An 11,553-nucleotide genomic window follows, 5' to 3' on the forward strand; every position below is an offset into this window, starting at 1 on the left:
CATATAGCTTCATAACACTAGATAGATATTGGTCTCCACTAGGCTACCAAATACAAGTGTCAAGTGTAGCCTAAGGTTACGAATCAACTGTCAAAATGTAGTTCAATCGTGGCCTGTGTCCATTTATTATAATCCACATAAGAATTCACACGAGACACGCTGTAGCCTGCAAGTAGCCTACATAAGATACACTGTAGATACGGTACTGTATTGTATACAAACACCACTTCCAGCTGTCCCCTGGCGGCGATTTTAATATTTCTTCATATATTCAAATCCTCCTGCTGCAGGATTATTTTCCTCTTGCGACGAAATGGGTCAAATTAAGATCCAACATCTGTATGCAATATACAACTGGCCTCACAAACGGAATAGCAAAGAAATCATATCGTATTGAATGAGATTCAGACTGTCCTGGAATCATTAGAGAGCTGAAATGACTCTGCCAGTCCAGAGCTATAATGGACCCGTTTGTACCTTGCAGGGGTGAGGGTCCACACCATACGTCTCCAGCTCCTGGGCCTTCTGCAGGAAGTTCAGCTCTGACTCCTCTGGAGTCTGTCCTCTGGGACATGAGAACACAACATCAGTCTACAGGACTCATCAGATTACTGTGGGGGTGGGCTGTGTGATGATGGATGAAAAAGGTTCCAGTGGTGAGCTAATGATTTGGAAAGTGAATTTTGTTTCATTCAGTTCAGTGAAGAGATGAGCGAGACCAACACTAGAGGGCAGCAGAGGTAAGATCCTGAAGGTGGTCTACAGTAGAGGCTGTATATATGGATACTGCATGTACTGAGAGAGAGACTCTTGAGGGTGATGTGATGTTCAGCTGACTGGCAGGGTTGTCCCAGGTTGCCACAAACTAATGACACAGCAGTACAGTACTGAGAAATACACACACACACTCTTAAGGTCACTGCGGTCCCTTCACCCACTATCCATAAGCAGGAACAGTTGGACAAATAGCAGCTAGGAAAATATAGTATATTCAGCATATCATGTGGATATGAAATTGCATACCTATGGCTTAGCTAGGGTCATGCATAATGTATCTCATCACAATATCTATTTTCATCATGGATGTAATATTCTATCTAGGAGAGATAGAATAATCTTGCATCAAATTAGGCCCACAATCACCATGCTGATGATGGCACTATAATCAATGACAAGCGCTATGTTGAATATCGAGAGAGAGAGAAGAGAGAGAGAGAGAGAGAGAGAGAAGAGAGAGAGAGAGAGAGAGAGAGAGAAGAGAGAGAGAGAGAGAGAGAGAGAGAGAGAGAGAGAGAGAGAGAGAGAGAGAGAGAGAGAGAGAGAGAGAGAGAGAGAGAGAGAGAGAGAGAGAGAGAGAGAGAGAGAGAGAGAGAGAGAGAGAGAGAGAGAGAGAGAGAGAGAGAGAGAGAGAGAGAGAGAGAGAGAGAGAGAGAGAGAGAGAGAGAGAGAGAGAGAGAGAGAGAGAGAGAGAGAGAGAGAGAGAGAGAGAGAGAGAGAGAGAGAGAGAGAGAGAGAGAGAGAGAAACCGGAGGCTAGTGGGATGGATGATGTCTAAGTTCAGAATCAGGTGTGCATGGAGACTATAGACAGAGACTGAGTGAACTATGTGTCACCTTACATCAGTTCTGTCTTGTGGATGTCAGAGATGCGTCTCTCCAGCTTCTCTGAGTGTTTAGGGAAGAACTGGAACTTAGAGCTGTAGCCCTCTGGATGCTTTCCAGGATCGTAGTCTCCAACCTCAGCTAGGGGAGTAGTGAGAACACAGGAGACAACAGACACAACTTTACCTGTGATGTCTGCACACACACACACAAATACATTACTGGGAAGACCTATGTAACCAATATGACATAAAGCATAGTGACCTGGCTGTCATAAACCACATGTATTATAGTCATGGTATATGCCAGCAGAGCTTCTCTTCTATATCTTTGCTACAGGTTAACCAGGCTCTTCTACTGCTGTTCTTTCATGCAGCCCTGAGATTCTGTAAGAGCCAGGCTCAGACAATCAGACAATGGCGGCCTTGTCTCTGTGTGGCAGGGGAGCAGGAGAGCCTTAAATCAGCTGTCTGAATGCCAATGAGGCTGCTGCTACAGGGCTGGAGGCTACAGTGGGAGCTCTAGACCTATACCTCCACCCCACTACCTCACCTCACACACTCACATCACAATGAAAAGTACAACAGTAGGTGACAGTGGTATTTTTCCATTAAGTCTTATAACAAACACCTTTAGGCAAGAAATACATGGGGTATAAATGTACAAAAGGAATTATGTGTTGCTGTATTCCGTTTACCTTGTAGTATGTAGGCAGCCAACATGGCAGCATCTGACGTCTTACACAGGAGACGGCCATGGTACAGATCTCTCTTGATCTGTAGGAAGACTAGATATCTGCAAAGGAATATCAGAAACAGTCTGTTTTTTGGTCCACTCCAAACAAGCAAAGAGATGTACTGAACCTAAACGATTACGATTTGTTTCCTTTCTCTAATTTCTTTCATTCCATTTGTAGCTACATTTAAAGGGATGAGTGGTTCGGACAGACGCCCCAAGAGAGCCCTGATCTTAAATTCCCAGACGATGTTCTTCTCTTAACTCTTTGTTAGTTTGTTGGTTGTTTAGAGAGGGTTTGTAGAGGAGAGGGTTTGAGATAGACAGTGTTTGGTAAAGGAAGGCCTGAGGCGAATAATGGTGCTTCTTTCTGAGTCTGTCTCTGCTCCTATCTGCCTCTAGCCTATAGGGCCCAGGAGACCATTCCATATCCCAGCTAAAGCAGAAGCACAGCCACTTCCACAGCCCAACACAGAGGGGACTTCACCTTATCTAGCCCTTCTCTTAATTGGAACCTATTATCTCTCAGGTTGAGGAGATAGTGAAGAATTCTCTCCCTCAGAGATTTGTCAACATGAGACTCTTCTATAAGGCAGGTTGATTAAATAACTTTTCCACTTCTACCTGTTTGAGTCAAACAAACAGTCCCGTGGGGGTACTGGGTCATTCTACACAGGATGACAAAACAATTTGCACGCGGAGAAGGCTTCCTCCCCAATTCAATATCAAATAGGTTAGAATCCTGCTGGAAAGTAAACGGCACAAAAGACAAAACTGTCTACAGGTAACTCTGTGTGTCCAGGTGTGTTAAGACATAAGAGGAAAAGAGCCATTGTCAGGGATGTTTTGGTGCAGGTGTATCAGCATTCAGCAGGTTTACCAGGTTAGCAGCATAAGCAATATAGTGTCTCTATGCAACATAGGCCCTTTGTCCCACTAGGAGATGAAATGAATAAGTAATACAATAGAGATGCAATTCTGTGACCCAAGCTTGTTCAAGTGATGAGTAGCCTAACCTTGCCTGAGACCTGAACACATAAAGTCAGATAAGTCACATCTCTATACTCTGCCTTCACATCTTCTCCTCACTGCAGCGTGCTGCTGACTTCGCCTGGTGCAACATAATATACCCTCTAGCTAATGAGTCTATGGAAAACCAGTCTGTGTCCTAAATCGCACCTTATCCCCTAAATAGTGCAGTACTTTTGACCAGGGCTCTGATCAAAAGTAGTCCACTATATAGGGAATAGGGGGGCATTTTGGACTCACACCAGGCTTTTAGTTCCCATCTCCCCATCATTAATACATAACCCTGTCTAGTCTCATTCAGAACCTGCTCTGTTAACCACATCCTCACCTCCTACGCTGCAGTACCATCCTCCTCCTCAAATAGAACTTCACTTATCATGATCTGAGTGGATATGTGAAGATTATCTCTCACCCTGGCTCTGATCTCTATGATTTCACATGTCATCTGTAATTTAGTCATGATTTGAGTTATAATTAGCCCCTCGTGATCTACTGGTTTAGCTGTAGTCTTCTGTGATAGACAGTTACTTGGCCAGCACACAAGAGATGTGGTTTTGGGTTTATAGATCTGTTTAGCTGTGGTCCATGGAGAGTCCTCCTTCTGTCTTCTGGTTGAGAATGTGATTGTTATTCAGGCTCTTGCAATTCATGTGAATGTTTCATGTGAGATCAAGTTGCCTCAGACTGCATCCCAAGAAAACACACATTTCAGAATATTTTACCCAGCAATAATTTCACACACCAGTGGCTTATCTTCTCTCAGAGCAGCAACGCAATAAATACCATTATTAATCATACAGCAAAATGTCATAAGTATGTGTTTGTTTATGTGTGTGTATGTGAGTGTGTGTGTGTCTAGTCTTTACAGAAGGTGCTGCTTGCAGCATCACCAGATGGTGGAGGATTGGGAAGCGTTCTCTCCTCCCTAGCTCTGACTGGGGTTATGAGACACTGGGAAGCAGTGGAATGTGAAAGGGGCTAGATTGCATGATGACTAGACTGGGGTTGCGTCCCCAAATGGCACCCTATTCCCTATAACGTGCACTACTTTTGACCAGGCTCTGGTCTTAGGTAGTGCAACTACATAGGGAATAGGATGCCATTTGGACACAAACTGGGTGAGATGATTTAGAGGGGATCTCTGAACCTGGCAGCCGTTCTGCCTTCCTCCTCCTCCTCCTCCTCCTCATCCTCCTCCTTCCCTCCCTCCTCCTCCTCTTTCCTCCTCCTTCCTCCCCCTCCTCCTTCCTCCCCTCCTCCTCCTTCCTCCCTCCTCCTCCTCCTCCTCTACACAGTAGTTTGATTGTCAGAGATAGAGTACCATATAGTGCAGCCAGGGCGACCTGACATTGCAGCTTAAAGAAAGAGTTCTCTGGTCTAAATCCTCCTACAAAATGATTCACTGTAGTGTTTGATACCCCTAAAATCAGCTTGTGCTCACTCATACATGCCTGTAGTCTACCACTGATATTCTAGATGTGTGTAAAGTTCAGCATCAACATGAGAAGTTTCAATCGGATGAAAGAGAGTGATTGCCCACTGTAGGAAAAATCCAATGTAATTTGGACCAAACCAATTCTTCCAATCTAATGCTGAAAATAAAACCTCTTCAGTATACTACCACAGCCAAGCTGAGAACCCTGGCAGGATAGGACAGGTAGAGGGAATGGGCAAATGTAATCTCCTGTGGGGAAGTGAAATCAGTGATGCAGCAATTGCCTTTTCCATGACTGGAGAAAGAGGTAGCAGAGCACTCCCCATCTCTCTCTCTTTCTCACTTTCACTCTCTCTTTCCCTACCACCTATCTCTTGCTCTCTCGCTTTCCCTCCCTCCCTCCTCCCACCCTCCCTCCCTCTCTCCCTCCTCCCACCCTCCCTCCCTCCCTCCCTCCCTCCCTTCCTCCCTCCCTCCGAGTTGAGTTGAAAGCAGTGCATGGTTGGCACCCTAGTCTCCTCTATTATAAGCCCACTCCATCCTGCCTGCCAGACTCTGTCTCTTGTCTCTTACCTTGTGATTTCCTCTTTCAGGGCAGCCGGGTCGGGAGGGTAAAACTTGACACGTAAACACATGGTGAATGGAGGTTGGGCTGGTGGGAGAGATCACATGTTAGAACAGAGGCTTTTTCTAGTAGTTCCAGTGACCTAACTAGTAGCAACTGCCAACGATTCAATCAACCAATCAAATGTGGAACTGAATATCATTACGCATACTTCAATAGTCATACATGCTCATGCATTCATGTACTTACATTTCATTTGTTTGGCAATACATTTCGTAAACCCCAACCAGTGCTGAAAGACATATACAAAATCAAATCAGTCAAAAACAGTGTTTTCTAGGCGCTAAATCCTTGGGTGCTATCCTCCTGCCTGTACTCTAGACGTTAGTGACAGACTACGTGGTCTGATTGCTCAGTAGTTGTGCATTCTGCATTCTGACTTGTTGTCTAGTGCTGGAGGGCATTCTAGAACAGAACTCCCCTGAGCATTCTAACGCTGTGTTCTCTCTACCTCCCTGGTGTTTATTCTCTCTCTCTCTCTCTCTCTCTCTCTCTCTCTCTCTCTCTCTCTCTCTCTCTCTCTCTCTCTCTCTCTCTCTCTCTCTCTCTCTCTCTCTCTCTCTCTCTCTCTCTCTCTCTCTCAGTGACTCTTATAGAGATGAAAGAAAGGAAAGTGCTTTGTGCTTTAGAGGAAGGACACTCAGAGAAATGCTTGTTGTCTGTCAGCTCACTAACCATTAGGAAGAGAAAAAAAATCTCTCTGGTGAGTTGAACAGATGTTATCTCAATGAATCTGTATGAATAAAGGTTGAATGAAAAATGGAATCCATTAAATGAGTGGGGAGGATGTGACACTGCAGCAGTGCTACTGGCCTAGTTTGTTGACAATGTTCGTCATATCTCCCAGACTTCACCTGCCTCTCCCCTGGCCTCGAGGCTCTGCTCTAGAGAGGAGGGCTTGGTTGAGTGCTTCACTGATAGACTGTGACAGAGTTGTGTCTGTCATAGCCTCATATACCCTCACTACATTCCGTCTATCAAACCCTGAAACACTGCTCTAACTACCTGCCAATCTGTAAGGTGTATGGAAGAGACTGACAGTGAATATAGGCTGGGTTAAGTCCTCTGACTCTGACTGAGGAAAGCACCAGTGGCGTGCATTCATGGATGCCAAGGGAAGCCAGGCTTCCCCAAAATATTGACTCAAGAAAATAAGAAAAAAACATACAATAATTGACTATTCGTCTCTCAGTGTTTCATAATTTTCCTTCAATTCGCAAGGCAGAATGTATCTCACCGGAGAAAGCATCCGAGCGAGCGAAACAGTGCCCCTCTGTCTCTGTATGTGTAGGCCATCTATCTGATGCTGTCTGGTCAAAAATAGTATGACATTGTTGCCACCTGTAGCGTTGAATGCAACGGAAGCCAGCGAGCATTTGGCCTCCCTTGATAAAAAAGTATAAAATAATAGCCAATCAGCGTTGAGCTAAACTGCGTGAGCTCAACTGTGAATGGTCCTGGCACACCAAAAAAAAGTGTAAAGGGAATCCAGTTTGGATTTGGCTTCACTCCAATCACATCACGAGAGCAATACATCATAGACAGAAACAACTTGAATTGTTAAATCTTGTGTTGTTGTCCTCCGGTGGCTAGCTAGCTAAAATTGGCCCTTTCCTAAATTAGCCATGGATGGAGATAGGGATTTGGAGTTGTGGTTTTACTTAATTCTCCATACTGGCCAATGATGGCGATTCTGATCCAACCATAAGGCATACATTGTGCCCCTGGCCTGAGAGGATGGAAGTTCAATATTTAGCTAGATGTAGAAGGCTAATGTTAACTAGCTAACATTGCCCATTAAAGGAAGTTTGGCTAGCGAGCAAGCATTTTAGCCGGGTAGCATAGGACAACAAAAATAAAAGGCGTGAACTGTATGACAGAGTCATAGAACGTTTCGTCAACATGAGAGAGAGGAGGATGGCGTTTCTCTAAAAGTAGGGTGAGTCAACATGTTTTTTCTAATTACACACAAACACACACACACACACACACACACACAGACACACAGAGAAATCAGAACCATGGACAGCCACATCAAATTTAGCGTATGTTGATTGGACTAAATTGCGTTTGGTATCTTTTAGTTGTCACTGTATTAAACTAAGCAGAGGTGATTTGATGATGTTGAAGTTGAAATGGTGCTGGAATAGTGGAGGCAGCTCCTGTTTTCTTTGCGACTTGCGGTCTCTCCCTGGTTCTAAATCAATAGTTGTTTAGTTGTCCGAAAATGTCGGAAACATTAACTTGCTTGACCATGCTGTAGGTCATGTAACCATCTGTTACATACAATATGCTTTGTGGACTTCACCGGACAGAGGTTGCTCTCCGGTTTTGTGATGAAACAAAGGTGTGGTTGAATTTATTCTGCCACTGTGTCTTCTTATTGTCTCGGCCTTAGGCCTATATATCACGGTCACAAGGCATATGAACTAACAGGTTATAGAGCAAACAACGCAATTATCACAACACATAGGTTGTAATATGGTTATTTTTTCTGGCTTGGCTTCCCTAGTGATTTTACCCACGCACCGCTACTGTAAAGCGCATCCATCCATAGGGTCTGGACTGGAGAGTGACTGTCACACTCTGGCTCTGGGGACTTTATATATTGAGTCAGGGTGTGTAGATTCCGTGTGTTTATGTGCTGTGTTTTGAGTGTCTAGTTGTTCTATGTCTAGGTTGGCCTGAGTGACTCCCAATCAGAGGCAACGAGTGTCAGCTGTTTGCTGGTTGTCTCTGATTGGGAGCCATATTTAAACTGTCGGTTTTCCTTTGTGTTTTGTGGGTTCTTGTTTCAAGTTGGTTGTGTTATACCGTGTACTGTCACGTTTCCGTCTTTTTGTTGTTTTGTTCGCGTTTCGCTCAATAAATGAGTATGTTTGCCTGCAACGCTGCGCCTTGGTCCTCATCTTTGGTAGACGACCGTGACAGAAGAACCCACCAAAACTGGACCAAGCAGCGAGTCGAGGAGCCATCGCCAGGGAGATCCTAGCAGATCTCTGCTGGCAGCCTCGACTGGGTCAAGCCGAGGAGGAGCAGAGAGAGTGGACGTGGGAACAATGGAGGAAGAGCCTCGACTGGGTCAAGCCCATTGAGGAGCTGAATAGCGGGAGTTGGAAGCAGAGGAGTGAGAGTTGGGCGAGAAATATAGAGGCCTGGTCCACGGGGAGGAGAGAACCCCAGAAATTTTTTAGGGGGGCTCACGACGTGGACGACGGGGCAGCAAGAGGCCGCGATGGAGCGGTCCAGCGGGTGTGCAGAGGAGGCGCCAGGTTAAGGGGGCCACTGGTCACAGAGGAGAGGGAAAATGTGGAGGCACGGCGAGAGGTACTGGGGTGTGTTACCAGTCCGGTCCGGCCCGTTCCTGATCCCTGCGTAGAGCCAGTGGTGTGTGTCCCCAGTAGGGTCCGGCCTGTTCCTGTTCCTCGCATCGAGCCTGTGGTGCGTGTCGTCAGCCCGGCCCGGCCTGTTCCTGCTCCCCGCACCGAGCCTATGGTGCGCTTCGTCAGCCCTGTCCGGCCTGTTCCTGCTCCCCGCACAAAGTCTGTGGTGCGTTTCGTCAGCCCTGTCCGGCCCGTTCCTGCTCTCCGCACCAAGTCTGTGGTGCGCGTCGCCAGCCCAGTCCGGCCCATTCCTGCTTCCCGCACCAGGTCTGTGGTGCGTTTGAGTCAGCCCTGTCCGGCCTGTTCCTGCTCTTCGCACCAAGTCTGTGGTGCGTGCCGCCAGCCCAGTCCGGCCCATTCCTGCTCCCCGCACCAAGTCTGTGGTGCGTTTCGTCAGCCCTGTCCGGCCCGGCTCCTGCGCTCCACACCAGGCCAGTGGTGTGCGTCGTCAGTCCGGTGAGGCCCGTTCGCCCACGATCAAGCCTGGGGGTGCGCATCGTCAGCCAGGTCCGGTCCGTTCTGCCTCACGCGCCAAGCCAGGGGTGCGCGTCGTCAGTCCGGTGCCTGATCAGGTACTGGTCAGCTGCTCCACAACGGAGCTTAAGCAATCCGCTCGTCGATGTCCAGTCCTGATCCAGTCAGCGGGGTCAGACCGGACCAGGGGCGCTACGGGAGGATTATGGAGGGGTGGTGGTCGAAGCCCGAGCCGGAGCCGCCTCCGAGGAGGAATGCCCACCCAGCCCTCCCTGTTTGGGGTTTTGTTGAGGCGCGGTCGCAGTCCGCGCTTTGGGGGTACTGTCACACTCTGGCTCTGGGGACTTTATATATTGAGTCAGGGGTGTGTAGATTCCGTGTGTTTATGTGCTGTGTTTTGAGTGTCTAGTTGTTCTATGTCTAGGTTGGCCTGAGTGACTCCCAATCAGAGGCAACGAGTGTCAGCTGTTTGCTGGTTGTCTCTGATTGGGAGCCATATTTAAACTGTCGGTTTTCCTTTGTGTTTTGTGGGTTCTTGTTTCAAGTTGGTTGTGTTATACCGGTACTGTCACGTTTCCGTCTTTTGTTGTTTTGTTCGCGTTTCGCTCAATAAATGAGTATGTTTGCCTGCAACGCTGCGCCTTGGTCCTCATCTTTGGTAGACGACCGTGACAGTGACTAGCTACCAATTATTTCACATTATTGCATCAACTCCTCAACCATGGGATTCTGCCACTCGTGTTTAGAATAGATAATCATTTTAAAACTGATATAATGATATGTGTACTGTAACTAATTGGTCTGTCAATGTAGAATGATGATTTATTACACATAAAGTACACCTGACAAAAGCATTTTTCCCATAGATCATGGTGTGAGAATATGTGTTTCCAAGAAAGGTCCAGTTCAATACTCCCAGTGAGAAACACCCCACAGCTCCAATCAGAGATCCTGTCCAATCTGTCTGTCTGATAGCAGCTAGCTGTATTCTTCTGGTTAGTTTATGGGCTGAAGGATGTGCTACCACTTTTCTCTCCTTTCTCCACTACCCCACCACCATCTATCTGTCTCGCTCTGTCTCTCTTTGTCTCTGTCTCGCGATCACTCTGGCAATCCCCCTCCCTCCCACAAAATGTTGTCTCAAAACAACAACAACACTAGCATCTCTGATCAGAACAGGAACAGGAACTGATTCTGATCAGCAGGGGACCATTGTTTCTCTGGGAATAGGATCTGTGTGTGTGTGTGTGTGTGTGTGTGTGTGTGTGTGTGTGTGTGTGTGTGTGTGTGTGTGTGTGTGTGTGTGTGTGTGTGTGTGTGTGTGTGTGTGTGTGTGTGTGTGTGTGTGTGTGTGTGTGTGTGTGTGTGTGTGTGTGTGTGTGTGTGTGTGTGTGTGTGTGTGTGTGTGTGTGTGTGTGTGTGGGGTGGGTGGGTGGGTGGGTGGGTGGGTGGGTGGGTGTGTGTGTGTGCGTGTGCGTGTGTGCATCAGGCTGTGCAGAAAAGAGAGTTAACTCTGCTGGAGGCACACATGAAAGGAGGAGAGAGAAGAGAGGGAGAAACTGTAGAAATAGCCTGCTCAGTGGTATATGTGTGATGTCAGGGAAAGAGAGGAAAGAAAGAGAGATAGAAAGAAAGAACGAAAGAAAGAGAAAAAGAGAGAGCTGAGAGGGCGGAAGGGAGGGAGAGAGAGTGTGAAAGTGACAGCAAGGTAGAGGTAGTTAAGAGAGAAACATTCAGAAAGAGAGAGATAGAGAGATAGACAGACAAACAGAGAGAGAGAGGGAGTTACCCCTCCTCCCTGTCGGTTGACACCACCCACCCTCTGTTTGTCTGGGTCCACATATCTGATGCCAAAGTAGTCCTTCTCCAGCAGGTTAAGGTGGTGACAGATGAGATCAAACAGGTACTGGCCCTTTGCATCACGCTGTAACACATAAGAAAACACTACATTAATAACTCTGAGGAGAGACAACTACTGTCACCAATGTAGGGGTGACAGAGGTCTCAACCAGGTAGAGGAGATACCAGGTAATGCATCTCGCTGTACGACCGTGAAAAACACACTAGTTAGTAATGTAGAGGTGACAGTGGTTGGTAGCCAGGCAACGCCATAGACAGTGATTGACAAATAGCTGAGGAGGAGAGGGATGGAAACATGGACAGACACCATGTAAAAAGATTTTGGGCTCAAAAGAAACTAGATTTCAATAACACCAGAACATGGTTAATATTTCACCAACCCTGGGGACATATCTGAGGAGAATCAAATAT

The 11,553-nt window shown here is 46.8% G+C and overlaps 1 protein-coding gene across 1 annotated transcript; it reads right to left on the minus strand.

Annotated features, from left to right (window-relative positions):
• Window positions 1–420: 420 nt before the first annotated feature.
• LOC123490832 (FERM domain-containing protein 5-like) lies at window positions 421–11,319 on the minus strand. Its single transcript, XM_045220685.1, has 7 exons — window positions 11,308–11,319; window positions 11,102–11,206; window positions 5,615–5,657; window positions 5,374–5,452; window positions 2,299–2,396; window positions 1,619–1,742; window positions 421–565 (listed from the first exon to the last, which is right to left on the minus strand). Exons 1-7 carry the CDS (start codon window positions 11,317–11,319, stop codon window positions 457–459), a joined length of 570 nt encoding a protein of 189 aa, XP_045076620.1. The 3' UTR covers window positions 421–456.
• Window positions 11,320–11,553: the final 234 nt, after the last annotated feature.

This window comes from Coregonus clupeaformis, unplaced genomic scaffold (genome assembly GCF_020615455.1).
Source record: "Coregonus clupeaformis isolate EN_2021a unplaced genomic scaffold, ASM2061545v1 scaf4994, whole genome shotgun sequence".
In the NCBI taxonomy this organism is placed as follows: domain Eukaryota; kingdom Metazoa; phylum Chordata; class Actinopteri; order Salmoniformes; family Salmonidae; genus Coregonus; species Coregonus clupeaformis.